At 36.3% G+C, this 15564-nt stretch overlaps 8 protein-coding genes across 8 annotated transcripts; 3 read left to right on the plus strand and 5 right to left on the minus strand. All coding sequences in view use genetic code 12, as the record gives it.

Moving 5' to 3' along the window:
- Nucleotides 1-109: 109 nt before the first annotated feature.
- RFT1 (glycolipid translocation protein) lies at nt 110-1816 on the minus strand (the record flags this gene model as incomplete). The annotated part of the gene is made up of 1 exon (XM_064997314.1): nt 110-1816. One exon carries the CDS (start codon nt 1814-1816, stop codon nt 110-112), a length of 1707 nt encoding a protein of 568 aa, XP_064853386.1.
- Nucleotides 1817-2037: 221 nt separating this feature from the next.
- On the plus strand, nt 2038-2706 carry HAP3 (Hap3p; the record flags this gene model as incomplete). The annotated part of the gene is made up of 1 exon (XM_064997315.1): nt 2038-2706. One exon carries the CDS (start codon nt 2038-2040, stop codon nt 2704-2706), a length of 669 nt encoding a protein of 222 aa, XP_064853387.1.
- Nucleotides 2707-3156: 450 nt separating this feature from the next.
- Nucleotides 3157-3963, minus strand: RTS2 (Rts2p; the record flags this gene model as incomplete). The annotated part of the gene is made up of 1 exon (XM_064997316.1): nt 3157-3963. The coding sequence occupies one exon, from the start codon at nt 3961-3963 to the stop codon at nt 3157-3159; it is 807 nt and encodes a 268-aa protein (XP_064853388.1).
- Nucleotides 3964-4214: 251 nt separating this feature from the next.
- On the plus strand, nt 4215-5762 carry SSL1 (TFIIH/NER complex subunit SSL1; the record flags this gene model as incomplete). The annotated part of the gene is made up of 1 exon (XM_064997317.1): nt 4215-5762. The coding sequence occupies one exon, from the start codon at nt 4215-4217 to the stop codon at nt 5760-5762; it is 1548 nt and encodes a 515-aa protein (XP_064853389.1).
- Nucleotides 5763-6695: 933 nt separating this feature from the next.
- On the minus strand, nt 6696-9290 carry DASC09_037190 (uncharacterized protein; the record flags this gene model as incomplete). The annotated part of the gene is made up of 1 exon (XM_064997318.1): nt 6696-9290. One exon carries the CDS (start codon nt 9288-9290, stop codon nt 6696-6698), a length of 2595 nt encoding a protein of 864 aa, XP_064853390.1.
- A 679-nt stretch (nt 9291-9969) lies between these two features.
- Nucleotides 9970-10878, minus strand: MRPL4 (mitochondrial 54S ribosomal protein uL29m MRPL4; the record flags this gene model as incomplete). Its single annotated transcript, XM_064997319.1, has 1 exon — nt 9970-10878. One exon carries the CDS (start codon nt 10876-10878, stop codon nt 9970-9972), a length of 909 nt encoding a protein of 302 aa, XP_064853391.1.
- Nucleotides 10879-11260: 382 nt separating this feature from the next.
- Nucleotides 11261-11631, plus strand: LSM3 (U4/U6-U5 snRNP complex subunit LSM3; the record flags this gene model as incomplete). Its single annotated transcript, XM_064997320.1, has 2 exons — nt 11261-11371; nt 11464-11631. The coding sequence occupies 2 exons, from the start codon at nt 11261-11263 to the stop codon at nt 11629-11631; spliced, it is 279 nt and encodes a 92-aa protein (XP_064853392.1).
- Nucleotides 11632-13076: 1445 nt separating this feature from the next.
- On the minus strand, nt 13077-15086 carry MRS6 (GTPase-activating protein MRS6; the record flags this gene model as incomplete). The annotated part of the gene is made up of 1 exon (XM_064997321.1): nt 13077-15086. One exon carries the CDS (start codon nt 15084-15086, stop codon nt 13077-13079), a length of 2010 nt encoding a protein of 669 aa, XP_064853393.1.
- Between the last annotated feature and the right edge of the window lie 478 nt (nt 15087-15564).

Raw genomic sequence — 15564 nt, forward strand, 5'->3', positions numbered from 1 at the left:
GCAGGATTACGTTTTTTTTATAGAGTTTGTGGCCTTTTATTACTATTATTTCATAGAACTATTTGCTTGTATATAGATCATTGGTTCATTTCGTATAAACTATAATATTTTATTTCCTCTGGAATTTGCTGAAGTAGGGTATTAGTTGCGATCTTTCATTGTAGATAATGAATCCAACATAGAACACCGCGATTCCCAAATTTTTCAATAATCCTGTGAAACTTTGGGTGATCCCGTTTAATTGGATTTGAATACTGAGAACCCCAATCGATACCCCGAGAAATAATTTCCAATTGCCAATAATATCGTTGAAATCAAAAACCTTGACACTTCCTGCCGTCGAGTAGAAGTTCTTAATAGATATAGAGCAATAAAAGATTCTTAACCCCATATTGACGATATTACTGATGACTAGCCCCGCCAATTGAAGTTGCAAAACTTCGATGAATAAATAACAATTTCCGAAAAACACTAACGAACAAACACTCAAGAAATAACTGTATTTTTTGATTGATTCATCGGTGGATATACTTTGACAAAACGCTTCGAAAATCCCATTAATCGCTAAGAACGGGAGATAAATCACGTAAAATGTGATAAGACTTTTCACGGTACTGGCGTTGGCATTCCACCATGACACCTTGATGATCTTGGTGAAGAAAAGTTCCCCCAAAAATGGGGCGTTGAAGTACCCAAATAACACCAAGACGAATGTCAAATATATGTAAAATTTCAAAATCAACCGAATGATCTTCATCGAGCTTTGGGTACTATTTTTTTTATTTTTATCATCGGTAGCAGTGAACATTTTGGATAAAATCAACTTCAAACTTTCTTCGATTGGGTTGAAGACTAATCTGGTGATCAAGCTTCCATAGTTATTGATGATCGAGTAAATCCCTTGCTGGTTCAAATCGAAAAAATAATTGAATATGAATTTGTCACCTTCGGTTAAGAAATTCTTGAAAATCATTTGCAAAAAAATCGTTTTCCAGTAATTGAGAATATATTTATCAAAGTAGTAGGAATTATCATCTTTGTTGATAATTTTTTGAGGAGTCAACCTGACCATAGGAATTTCATTTTTCTGGTAGTTTTGATAATATAATAGATACACGGTGATACTATAAAATAATTTTCCAAGAGCGAAAATCAAAATCGCCAATTCATCAAACACCCGGGGGTTGGAGGTACACAATTTCTTCGCGGTGGCAATGGTCAAGAAATTGAAGAAGCAATTGACGATCAACCCGGTTGATTCGTATTTGGTTCTCAAGTGGAATTGCGAATTGTAATTCACAAGGTTGTAGAATGGCTCGGTCAACAAATTAAGCATGATGGAAACCCCAGTTGTCACCACAATCACGGAAATTTGCAAATTTTTGCTACCAAGCAACAAAGTAGAGACAATTCCATCATTTTCTTGGAAATACTCGGTGAAATTCCCAAACTGTAAGTAGATGATAACTGAAGATATTGGCACTCCTAGTACCAAGGGCAAATATGAGAGATTTATTATTGATTGTGACGAGCCTTCGTAAGTATTTGATATTAGCAAAGGTTTTGTCTCTTCAGAAGACTTCTTATTAGCATTAGGAATTCTTTGACAAGAAAGCCTGATCCCCTCAGCCGCAAAAAAGGTGATGGAGTTTATTAGAAACTCCAAAAAGTTGTTGAAGGCCAAGTACGAAGGAGGCACAAACTTGATTAACAACTGGTTGAATAAGAAGGTCACGAGCTTGAATACTGCCCCAAAATAGAGCGAGTATCTTATTACCGATGAGAATTGGGGATCTGTCATTATTTTCTGGGCCATCCCTCTTGTTTGTGTAACAACAATTATTATTCAAGTATTCCAGGTAATAATAATATCACCAAGTGTTCCAGACTTGGGTAACCCACCGGCACAGTTACCCTGTGATTGTCGAGAAACGCACCCAGAGAAAAAATTCCAAGATGAGCAGATCCCTTAACGGTTACAGTAGATGATGTAAAATAACAACTGAAATATCAATAACAATATTAACAATAATAATAATGAGTCACGAGCTTAGAGAACAGGACCGTTGGCTTCCTATTGCTAATGTTGCTCGTCTTATGAAAACCACCTTGCCGGCGTCGGCGAAGGTCTCCAAAGACGCCAAAGAGTGTATGCAAGAATGTGTTTCTGAATTCATCAGTTTCATCACCAGTGAAGCCAGTGATAATTGTTTAGGTGAAAAAAGAAAGACCATTAACGGAGAAGATATCTTGCTCGCGATGACAGTGTTGGGTTTTGAAAACTACTCCGAGGCATTGAAGATTTATTTGACCAAGTACCGTCAACAACAGGCGTTGAAGCAAGAAAGGGGGGAGACTAGAAGAAGACAGAAGAACACCAATAACGACAATGATAGTAACAATATACAGGCGATCGAACAACAGTTTGATAATGGTGCTGCTGCCGATGCCAATATCGCCAGTAATCAATTTGAACAGTTCAATTATGATGCGGCAAAGCCGGGAAATCAGGAAGTGGTTCAATATGATGATGCTTCCACGCTTTTAGAATCATTGAACAATCATCATCAAGGTCACGAAATCGGCGACGACTCTCATGGGAATGGCGCTACTGTGGCAGATACTTTGTCAGACTTGAATGTTAATGCTATTGTTGGAAGCCATTTGGTTAAACCAGAAATTGCACAAGATCCAAATCAATATTAAAGAAGAAAAGAAAAGCAAGCACACTTTTAAGAGAAACTCCCTGATCAATCCAGCTTAGGGTCTTAAATAAGGAGGATGGCCCAGGTTTGCTTCTCTGTTTTGCGTTTATCATTATCATTATTGTCATCATCATTTTTTTATTATTATAACTGTTGCTACTCACATTATCTATATTATCACCTTTTTATTCGGTCTTTTTTTTTTTTCTTATTGTTTCCTTCCCTTTTTTTACGAATTTATGATCTTTTATTTAGTTGTTGTTTTTTTTTTCAAACAAAATTCTCCTGTTTTAAGATACTAATCTTAAAGTCTCTCCTCTTTGGTTTTTTAGTTGGCAAATTATCTTTGCAGAAAAGTCCTTCTCTTTATGCCATTTTTTTTTTTTGTTGTAAATTATTCTTACGTATAAATTATTCACTTCTAACAAAACAATATAGAATTCCTAACGTTTCATTTTAACTTCATCCTGTTCTGCGTTTTTGTGGGTTTCGATACTTTGAACCCCAACGCGGCTCTTCTTGATTTAAACCCTTCAGCATTATCTCCTGATTTCTTTAACGATAGTTTTATTGGCTTTGTCTCCAGTTTATTTGATTCTTGTGTTGCTGGCGGTGTCTCTTTATCCTCTTCCTGCGTTACGGTCTTCAAAGCAATTTGATCTTGCTCGATTTTCTTTTTGATCATTTCCATTTTCAACTCCTCTTCATTTTTCTCAACCCTCTGTCGTTTATTAGACTTCTCCAAAGCTTTATCCCTAGTATCGGGTAGTTTTATCAAGAAGTTTTGCGTATTGTATTGTGCAGACTCATCATCCTCGATGACATTTGGGATTTGTTCCTCTCCTGGGTTTCTCACCACTTCTATTTTCCCCGATTTTTCCAAATGAAATATGAAACTTGATAATGAGCTGAATCTTGTGGAATTCAAATGAATATGGTCTTTGTCATTACTGATATATTCCTGATAAAACTTATTGGCATTGACTTTTTTAGTGCCGTGGGTCAATTTCAACAACCGCAAGAAATCGTCTTGTAAATCCCGTGAGTAATTATCGATGGCTTCCTGGATAGCATGCTTAGAAGTTCCAATCTCTTGAATCTTTCTGGTATGTGATGGGGACATGACATGGGATTTGAAACCGTTGGCGTCTCGACATTGTTTATTACAAACTTGACAGTAAAACTTCAACTTCTGGAGGCCTTTTGCCTTCATTTGCTTAGCAAGAAACTTGGGGGTTCCATATTCTGCTTTTGCCATAGTGTGATATTATTAACTTTATATCATGAACGATAAAAATCATAGTGGCATCTCATAGTAGTAAAGTATTGTCTCCAATCACCAAATTCTCTTTATGCCCCCCATCGCCTGCCCGTCCAGGGCTTCGTAATTTTTTTTTTTTTTTTCGCTTTGCTTTTAGGAGGGTTTTTGTGCGTGTTTAAGGATAATAATGAGTAGTGTTGTGTGTATTTATTATTGCACCGTCTGTTTCAATTAGAAATCCACCCGCTATGGACTCGGATGAAGATGAGTACGTCGCTAAGAATCCTACACTGAAAAATGCCGGGAAAAGTGGGATGGCTAAGCGTACGAGGAAACACGGTGATGATGACGTTATGATGTTATTGGAAGACTCAGAAGAAGATCCAGGAGAGGCTGATGAAGACGAAGGAGAAGGAGAAGAAGATGATGATGATGATGGAGAATACTATGGTCGGAAAACCAAGAAGAAACCTGGTCGAGGCAACCAAAAGAAAAAAAAGACAAAAGTGCGGATCGATGATAATTTAAAGGGGAAAGATGGTGGTTACGCTTGGGAAGATAAGATCAAAAGATCATGGGATATTGTTAAAGAAGATAAGGATGGGTCATTGGAAGGACTTGTCAGTGGGCTCTTGGAGGCCAATAAGATGAAGAAAATTTACAAGAACGTCACTCCTTTCCAACGAGGTATTATCCGATCGTTGATTTTGGTGATTGATTGCTCACGAGCCATGAGTGAAAAAGATTTAAGACCTAATAGATACAGTTTAACCATTCAATATGCTTTGGAATTCGTCACGGAATTCTTTGACCAGAATCCAATTTCTCAATTGGGAATATTGGGGATGCAAAACGGGTTGCTGATGGTGATTAGTGACCTATCGGGGAATCCAATTGACCACATCAATAATTTGAAACAATTAAAGAAAAAAGATCCAGAAGGAGATCCTTCGATACAGAACGCTTTGGAAATGTCTAGAGGGATGCTACTACACACATCGCCGCATTCCACAAAAGAGGTATTGATCATATTTGGGACATTATTCACTAGTGATCCAGGAGACATTTTCAAAACCATAGACCATTTGGTCAATGAGAAAATCAGGGTGCGAATCATCGGATTGAACGCCCAAGTGTCCATTTGTTCCAAAATTGTCAAGGAAACTAATTATGGAGATGAGAAATCCAATTATGGGGTGATTTTGAACGAACAACATTTCAAAGAGCTATTAAACGATTGCATTACCCCGTTACCAGTGATCAAGAAATTGAGTTCGGAAGCCGAGGGTGTACAAACCACCCCACAACAGAAAACTTTCAGTTTAATCAAGATGGGGTTCCCCAAAAGAATCACCGAAGTCGACCCATCGTTTTGTTCGTGTCATTCCAATTTGAATTACGGGGGTTATATTTGTCCATTTTGTAAAGCGAAAATATGCTCACTACCAGCGGTATGTCCCACTTGTAACTTGATGCTCATTAGTTCGTCGCATTTGGCCAGATCGTACCATCATTTGTTCCCGTTGAAGAACTTTGAGGAGGTGAAATTCAACGAGGTGGATAAGTCGATTAACCTTGAATCACAAGAACCTTTCAAAGCAAATTTCCAATATCATCAGTGTTACGGGTGTCTTATGGAATTTCCTGTCAAGTCAGGGTCGATAGTCGATCCAAAGTTGATGAAGACTACGTCAAGATATCAGTGTCTTGATTGTCATAAACAGTTTTGTATTGATTGTAATGTCTTCATCCATGAGCACTTGCATAACTGTCCGGGGTGTGAATCAAATGTATGATACTAATAATACAGATTTTTTTTTTTTTCTTTATGATGATTTCTGCAGATTTTGGATGTGTTTTTCCCCCCTTTGTGTGTTTTAATAATGTCAAATCTGCACGGAATAATGTTAGGTGTTTTTAAAATCAAGGGTTTTTTCAATATATTTCTTAGTATCAATGGTTGCTTTATACTGGTCTGGTTTAATTTGGGCTTTATAATATTGGAAAGCCCAAATAACGGACGACAAAAAGAGAAAGGACATAGGCTCATATCTCATTATACAGTCTTTTCTTGACAAATGAAAAAAAAAACCAATTCTACTACATTGCCAGAATACAAATCATCATCAATCCTAAACTGAATCATGCGTTGTTGTTTGTTTGTTTTTTTAGATCTCTATCTTGAGAAAGAGTAACCCTTTATTTCATTGGTTTTTCTTTTCTTCTTCCATTTGAAATACCTTTAATGATGAATATTTATACCACAGTCGATAAGTAGTAGCCACTGACGAGAAATGTAAATGTTGTAGCCACTGACGAGAAATGTAAATGTTTTAGCCACAGTCAATAAGCTGCAGTCAATGGATACAAAAACTGTAACTACAATCAACAAAATCTAGTAGATGCAAATTAAATTAAGAGAGTAGATATAACATTAGGGGGGGATTATCGGAGATTCTATAGTAAATAAATGAAAAAAAAAAAAAAGCGGAACGCTGAGTACTCAGCATAATGAACCATAAAGAAATGAATCATGCAAATGAATAGAGAAATAAATAAGAAAAAAACAAAAAAAATTATATGGGAAAATACAATAGGGAATAGAAAAGCATTAACATCTTTAAAAAAAAAAAAAAAAAAATGAAAAACCAAAAGATGTGGTTGATTGGTTTTTTTCAGTGAAGACTGGTTTGCCGTTGATATAAATTGAAATTAACAAATTTTATCTTCTAACACTCGATCCCAAGTTGTTGAAATTCAATTATGTCATCAACCGTCAATTCTTGTTGTAAATCACCAAACAACTCTGACTTCAATTCGTTTATAAATGTCGCCACATTAGGGGACTTGAACAATAAATTCTGAGTTCCAAAACTAGCGCTGTGCATTTCCGAGATGAACGATTTCACGGTAATATCGATGGATTTTTGAATTTTATGGTGGTTCTCAATTTGATTATTATTATTATTATTATTAATATTGTTCTTATGAGAATGATTCAACATGATGATATTTTTCTGGATTTTGGAATTCAAACCAATAAGGAATTCCATTTGACAGTTTTTCAAAAACGCAATCACCAAATACACAATCAAATTGTTGTTTTTGTCCATAAGCAAGATATCCAAAAATCTTTCCAAATAGTTTCTATAATGGTTGTCGATAGTGACATTTTCGACGTTGAAAATCTTTCTCACCAATAACTTGATCAATCCGTAGAATTTTTCAAACGTGTTGAAATTCAACGTGAATTTGAAGAAACGATAAAGATCCGGAAGGGAGTTTTTGAGCAATTTGATGAAAATTTTGAGCGAGTTCATGGAAATTATTTCTTGCTCATCGTTCAATGCGTCCAAGTTGGATCCATCATTAGTAAACATGGAATCATCATTCTCGGGTTTAATAGTAGTGGTATTCTCTTCCACTAGTAAATATTTCAAAAATGGGAGCTTCAAATCTTTGTTGAATAAATTAAGCAAGCAATTGAACGTGAAATAGTTATTTCTAATGTTAAGTAGTAAAACATAGGTGAAAGACACGATTTCTTTGTTATACCCAACATTAGTAACCCCAATATCGTACAAATAAAAGTAAAAGTTCAACAAGATTAATTTCAAATTATTCTTGATAGCCACATTCTCTGCTGGTGAATTATTTGGAGGAAATTTCAACCCATTAATCGTTTTGCCCACCGACTTGAAAATCGATAATTGGTATTGAAATTTCGATTTATCTTCAAAATTGGACAAGAATTGTTTCAAATTCTTCACCAACCCTAAGAGTTTTGTGTGATCACCGGCACTACCATTTCTGGCAGAAAATTCATTATTATTCTCGATTTGTTTCACCAATTTAATGTAATAATCAAAGTGCCTCACAAACTCATTCACCTCATTATTCAAATAATTGAAAGTTTCTGGGTTCATGTACACGATATGGTTCGAAGATAAATACCACATGATTGATCTAATGTTCATGGAATCTATAGTTTCGTTGACATACGCCTTATTTGATAACGAAAACTTTAAAAGTAATGTAGGTAAAGGAGATGTAGAAAGACCAACCGACCACCAGGAGGGTAAACTATTGCCAAGTAATAACGGAGAGTTGCAGATCTTTGGGGATCCTGAAGGAGTGGTTGGTAAACTGTTGGTCCTGAATATTGAGCCAATAGAATTAACGCTCAACACTGAAGATCTTGGGGTCGATTCGCTCGAATGATTTTGTCTGGGGCTGGAGCTATCATTTAGATTCGGTGAGCGATCATGATGGTTCAAACCTACTGAGAATGTCGAGTTATTGGATTCGATAGAGATGGTTGAGCTGGCGGCATTAACGATGGAGTATAAGGAGGTCGATATCGGAAGATCGCTATGGTTGGCTTTCAAATTGTCGACCGAGCTGTTATTTGGTAAAGCATACTTCTTTTTATATCTCAAGTCATTCAATCCAAAAGTCGAGAAATAAGATTTTGAATTCATTTCGTAGGCATCAGAGTCCAAGACGTTTAGGGCAAAGTCCCCAGAATCGATGGAATTTCTGGTGAGATTTGAATTGTGGACGACATTATAATTGTTGTGTAAGGTCAGGCCACAGACGGCAGATACCGAGAAGCTTCTTTTAATTAGCGAGTTGGATTCCAAATTATTGAGGGACTTATTATGAGACGTGATGTTGTTATATATATCATGCTTATTCATCAAATTTAATACCTTGATATTGAACTGGTTGGAGAATTCTTTATTCAAGATATTAGCGGGCAAAGCATTGGCAGACGAACTATGGCTGGTTGATTTGTAACATTCATTAAGGAATGAGATCCAAAACTTTTCATTCTTGGTGATCTTCTTAGTGATCTGGCTGACTTTCTTCTTGTTGATTTTCTGCTGGGTTAACTGTTCGTTCTTTAAGAAATTGACGTTGGAGTTGAATTCGAGAGTCAAGTTTTGGACCTCCGAGTCTAAAATGTTGAACGCTTTGGAATTATTCTGCAAATTCGGAAATATGAAACTATCATCACTAAGAATTGGGCTCGAGTTGGCACTAGATAACGAATCGCCAGAGCTGGAATTGCGATGTTCCAGAGTATATTCGGAATTCAATTCATCCAAAGACTGGCTGATTGGTACATTGAAACAAATGAAATCGTTGGGGATCTCATCATTCTCGAAATTACTATAATCGATATCAAGTTCATCTATCTGAGCGTTGATGGTTTTGATAGGACGTTGGAAGAACTTTTGGTTTTTACGTTGCAATTTCTGTTGGTAGAACATGGTTGTGGTGGTGGTGGTGGTGGTGGTGTGTGGTGATGACGATGACATTGTCGGCAACAATATTAACAGCGACAGTCCAACCCTTTCATATTAAACGGTTTAAATCAAAACAGCTGCTTGGGCAGGGAATCCCATAGTATTTAAGCCTGGCTATGTTTCAACTTCCTGTTGGTACTTGGGGCTGGCTCAAAAAGACTGGTTGGTGGTACATGCAGCGGCAATCACCCGTTCTGGAATCGATGAACCTGGCCGGGATCCCAGCCATCCTTCCCTGGGGAGGCTGGCAAGCGATGACTGGGAAGACACAGGTCCCCCGTCAAAGATAATCCCCACGTTGGTCTGGGCATTACCATTGGCCAACCTGCTCTCGCTTTCTTGCAATATATTGAACGCTGTTATCCCCAAAATGTGTCACTTTTCGGCTTTTTTGGCGCGGGTTTCGGGTGCGCATAGCACGACATTATAAAACAATCGCCATATACATAATGGGGCTAATTATCGTCTGCAAATGGTATATTAATACAATCATATAATAGAAATATGAGGGTATTCCGTATTCAGAAATCCTACAATATCTGTATCCCTCAGTGCTTTCTAGCAGGTAAAAAAAAAAAAAACTCATTTCATTCGCATCATATATATATATATATATTAATACATATATATACACTTACTATTATTATTATTTACAAGAGGAAATATTCTCTTTATGTAGACCAACCACCATTTATAAAACTTCTTCGAAACCCAAAATCGCCTGTTCTAATTGTTTGACAGGAACCATCTTCATTATTTCCGCGTACTTCTCGCTAGATCTATTCTTTTCGATGGATGCCAATAAATCTCCAAGTTTATCACTATTTTCCTGGGACAAGGTGAACAATGGGAAAGCATCGTAAGCATTAGTTATCACTCCGACACTGTCGAGTTGTTCTTTACTGCCGAACTTCTGTAATTTCAAATTACCATTGTAAATGACACACTCGACAAATTCCTTGTTTATCGTGATATCTTGCAAGTTATTCACATCGATTCCAAACAACGCCCAGTTCAATCTGGCCAATTGATCTTCCAAATCCTGCTGTTCCACTTCGGTGGCACCATTTGCTTCGTCCAAGTATCTTTCCTTGAAATTCTCCAAAAATTGTTGCTTATATTCCGGGATCACTTGCTGAGTGTTTTCAAACGCTTTTTGTCTTTCACCCAAAACATGTCTAATTCTCCACATGGTGGTTCTGACTTTTTCACTTAATTGATCATGAGGTCCATCAGTCTGTTCGGTGGTACCTGCCCCACCATTCACCTTCATACTTTCCAACAAGTGGGCTTCTCTGGCCAAAATGTTTCTTTCTTTGAGACAGTTGAACCACAAGCTGTGTAAATCATCGAAACTTTTTCTTCTCAATTCAGGCACCGTCCAACTTCTCCAACTGGATGGTTGCATGTCTTCTTCGCCTCTGATGAACTTCTTTTCGTGGAAAAATTGCCATAATGGATGGTCTTCGTTGACTTTAATGTTTTTCACAGTTGGTTCAATTGGGGCTCTAATTTGGATATTTGATCTGATTCTCCCGTTGATCTTGGAGGCGGTGTGGAAATGGGCCACTTTAACGTTGGAAATATTCTTCTTGAACATTTTGTGATCGGATATTGAATAATGGATGTTCTAATAACCTAGTATCTTTTTTTTTTTTTTCTTTGACTCTCTCTGCCCAGGTGGCTTGGTAAATAGATGGGGGAAATATATGAAGACTGGAATAGTACCACTAATATGAAAAAAAGAATATATCCTTTGCCTAAACGATATCACTGATTTCTCTCTTCATTAGAAAACACCGATGAAAATTGGATGAATTTTTTTTTTTTTTCCCGATTTGCACTGCGCGTTGCCCGGCCTTCTATTCTGGTCTTCACTTCTTTCAAAAGTGAACAATCGAAACCTTTCTGCTATAACGGTTGGTAAATATATCCATCTAATATATACATTTAATCCCCCTCCCCCCAAAATAACAATAATAATGGCTGATTCTTTCGAAAGTACTGAGCCCCTTGATCTTATAAAATCTCTTTTGGACGAGACCATTGTCGTCAAGTTGCGTGGTGCCAGAGAAATCATCGGGAAATTACATGTATGTTTGGTTGGACCTATCTTACTCTTCAGTAATGTTTAGAAGTTCTTTTGTTGACAGTGGATGAGTCTTACTAACTTTATCATTAATAGGCATACGATAGTCATTGTAATATGGTGTTGGGTGACGCTACAGAAACAATATATCAGATCAACGATTCGACCAAGGAAATCACCCCAATAGAGAAAAAACAATCAGAAATGATTTTCGTTAGAGGCGATTCGGTAATTTTATTTTCTTCTCCTGACCTTGATGGATGAAACAATATTTTTTGAACTCTAAAACTTCACAGTTGTTTGAACAAAGGATGAGAATTGATAACGTCTCTTTTTCTCATCGTATATGGGCCACAAAAATTGGGGTGTACAAAGGCAAAAAGGTCTAGCTATTCTTTAAATTAAACCATAATGGAAGGTTTCTATTATTGATGGAAAAAAAAAAAAAATAACATTGTGTTGAAATTGGTTATTTGTTTGTTGTTGTTTTTTTTCTTCTTCGGATGTCTTGATGTAAAGGGTTGATGGGTTGGCTCAACTATATCCATACATGGCAGGGGAAAACTTTATTAATCATTTATGGAAAAAACATGGCCTGAAGTAAATGCTAATTTAGAATTATTCTTTTTTTTTTTTTTTTTGTTGTCGTATTTTTGTATATTATTAATCATTACGTTTTATCTCATGCTCTACTCATTTATAATGATGATTCCAATTTGAAGTATCGGTATTTGCTAGAATTTTGCAGTAGAATACTATGGGCTATCTTGTAAAACATAGAACGGTTGTGTCAATTATTCCTCTTCTATACGGCACAATTGACACAATCGTTCAAATCAAATATAAATAAAGATTATTATTTATTTATGTCAAATCATCATTCGTCCCCCAAAATAAAATAATCAAGAAAAAAATAGCTCTACCGAAAAGAAAAAAACAAAAAAAGAAAAAAATAAAGAATCAAAGACAATACTGAGAACTGATGATGGCAGAGAGAGAAAAATAGGTAAATAACACAATAAAAACATTAAAAAGATGTTAAGACTCGATAATAATACAAAAATATAAAATCGTAAAAACTAAATTCTGCTGGAAAAACAAAAAAAAATAGAAATTACTTTCCGAAAAGAGAGTCAATAAAATATAGTTTTATGAATAATATCAAAGAGAAAAAAAATTTTAAACATGTTCAGAAAAAAAATAAAAATAAAAAAATAGGGCAATCAGAAGCAATCAACAAGACACCAAACAAATAAAATACAGTGGAGGAAAGATATATATGTCAAATACTTTTTTTTTGATTCCTTTTCCACCCATAATTATCGTTTTTGTTGTTGTTGTTGTCGTCGTTGTTGTTGTTGTTGCTTTTCATCAACCTTTTCAAATTATTCTTAATTTCCAGGATTCATATGCCACTTTTCAACACAATAATAAAACAGCAGCAATATTAACAACAAGAACAGGTTACTGTCCAAAATAGCACTAACAAGTAACAAAGAAATATAGCACCTTTTTTTTCAACAGAGGGAATAGGACAAAATGAAAAGGAAGAACAAAAATTGAAGAAGTTTGATGATAGAATGGAACAAGAAATTTTAAAGCAAAAGAAACAAGACTCTTATCAAAGCCCAAGAATTAAAAATATGAAAAGCGCCCTCCACATCCAAATATTATAAACCCCGAAAATTTTATTGCTCTTGCAGAAAAGACTATATAATCATTTCGTCTTCACTTTCAATAGCAATATCCGCATCTGTTTCTTTGCCGATGTCATCGCTGGCCATATTGGTTGGTATTGGGCTGGTGGTCATGTCTTCCATTAACAACGCATCCTCGTCTTCATCTTCTTCAACAATTGCGCTTTCATTATTGTCATCAACAGCGGCATTAATCCCATTAGAAGAACCATCAGAAGTAGTATTTCCACCATTCATCTGAGAGCCCGAGTGTTGAACGTCGTCATCATCTTCTTCAAAGTCAACATCAAAGAAATCATCGTCTGAACCAGTGATCTTGGCGTATAGAGCTTTAGCTTCGGTAATAACCCCATCATAAGACAATTCTGATGAAGGCATCGAGTCAAAGATAATTTTTTCAGTCAACTTTTGATAGAGTTGGTCTTCAGCAGTGTCTTGTATTTGAGATGAGGTAGTACTATTCTTCACATCCAATTTCGCATCATCATCAAAAAGCTTTGGATTAACCACTCCGAAATGAGGAATGGTGGTCATTTGCGTATATGATAATTTCAAGATATAATTCAATTTTTCGGTGGGGGTGAAATTTAGAAGACTCGAACCTAATTTAACTGAAGAAATGCTGGCCATTCCGTTTTTGAATTCAATATCTTCAGAGGCGACAATAGTTTCAATATTACTTTCTCTAATGATGCTATCTTCTAATAATTTCAAAGCGTTTTCCAAATCTTCTCTTGCCTTAGTGCCAGTTTCAATGGTCGATAAATACCAAACCGCTTGGCCTTCTGGAACAATTTGGGAACCAGAATTCATCACCACCACTTGAACCGCAAATTTGTTGTTGGAAGGTAAAGATCCTTCAGGGAAAACCACAATTCCGGCATTTTCATTTTCCTCGATCCATTCTTTGCAATCCTTGGTGACAATTGCCACCATTCTGTTGATTTCAAGCTGTTCGTGTTTCTTTTTATAAATGGAATAAAAGTCATCAAAGATCGCTGGGACTTGAGATGGACTAATAACAATTTTTTCATTCACCTTGATCGTCGAATTATCTGAAAGTTTGACAAGATTGCGACTCAAATCGTAATTTGTGATTTCTGTTTCCAATTTATAAGTGGTACCGGCGACAGCGGCGGATCTGCAGAAACCTTGGGAGATTTCCCCTGGACCACCATACTTTGAATATAGCACTGGGAAACTTCCATAAACATCAAAAGAAATCAAATATCTTTTAATTCTTTGCAACGCTTCAGGAGTTCTTAACTGTGAACTGGTACAAAGGCCCAAGGAAAAAATGATTTCGTTAGTTTGGGCATCTTCTAATTTGAACTTTTGAGTCAAGAATTCGTTTATGGAAGCGTTCTTGTATGGTTCCCAGATTTCCTTTTCATTTTCCCAGTCAATGACAAACTTGATGAATTTCATTAAATTTCTCTTGATTTTGAGACTTAACGATTGATTGAGGAAAATTTCTTCCTTTGAATTTGATAATTTCTCAAAGTTATCGTTTTCAAACACATGAAATGATGATAATGATTGGAATTCCAAATACTTGTAAACCTTGGATTTGATTAATAATGACAAGATATCTGACTTAGCAAAAATGAATTTTGGCGACAAGTCAATCCCGTAGTTCTTTGACACGATCTTATGTTGATTCATTCTTGGGATGTATAATGAGGCGTTTTTGAATCCTTTGTACCCCACTTTATGAAGGTTAACTTTTCTGACCCAATCCTTCAACTGCTCCACTGTCAAAGTGGCAGAAGTGTCACCATAGTACAGATTTGAATCGATATGCAAAACATTCGAGCCATTCCACGAAAGCGAGCTGGCCAAAATACTTTCCACTAGTCCCGTACCAATGATCAAAACGTCGACTTCTTCCGGAGTTGATGAAGTTGGAGGTAATTCAAGATAAGCCAACTGTGGTACAATCAGGGCAGGCCTGACCCCTGATAAGTTGGACGGGCGGCGTTCCGCCATCGACGGTCTACGCTCGCTTTTTATATAACTCATTTTCTTGTTTCTGGGTGATTATTGTTGTCGTTGACGTTGGTGACTAATGATCGGTGTTGTTTGATAAGGTACTATCGTGCACTCAAAAAAAAAAAAAAATAAAAAAAAGAGAGAGAGAGAGAGAGAGAATGTCCTCGGCAGTTATCCCGGAAATATTTTAGTTTTTCAATAGACACTAGGTGCTTGTCAGTTGTTTGCTGCTTGAAAATATCGGTATTAGTCTTGATTGTGCTGGTGGTAAAGTGTTTGGTTCTTGAAGTAAAGGTTTTGCGTGTGGCGATTGGTTTTTTTTTAGTTTTATTTTTTTTTTTTATTATTTTCTTCTGGCTGCCGAGTGACAGGAAAAATTTTTTGTCGGAAAAAGAAAAAAATGTGCGTGTTTTTTTTTTCGTTGCGGGTTTCCCGTCTGCCAGGGCTTTATACCATGCGGCGGGGACCCTTCCAAAATGGCTCTTTTTGTAATGGCTTACTTTTGATT

Source organism: Saccharomycopsis crataegensis, assembly GCF_037102585.1.
Source record: "Saccharomycopsis crataegensis DNA, jcf7180000000084, whole genome shotgun sequence".
NCBI lineage: Eukaryota > Fungi > Ascomycota > Saccharomycetes > Ascoideales > Saccharomycopsidaceae > Saccharomycopsis > Saccharomycopsis crataegensis.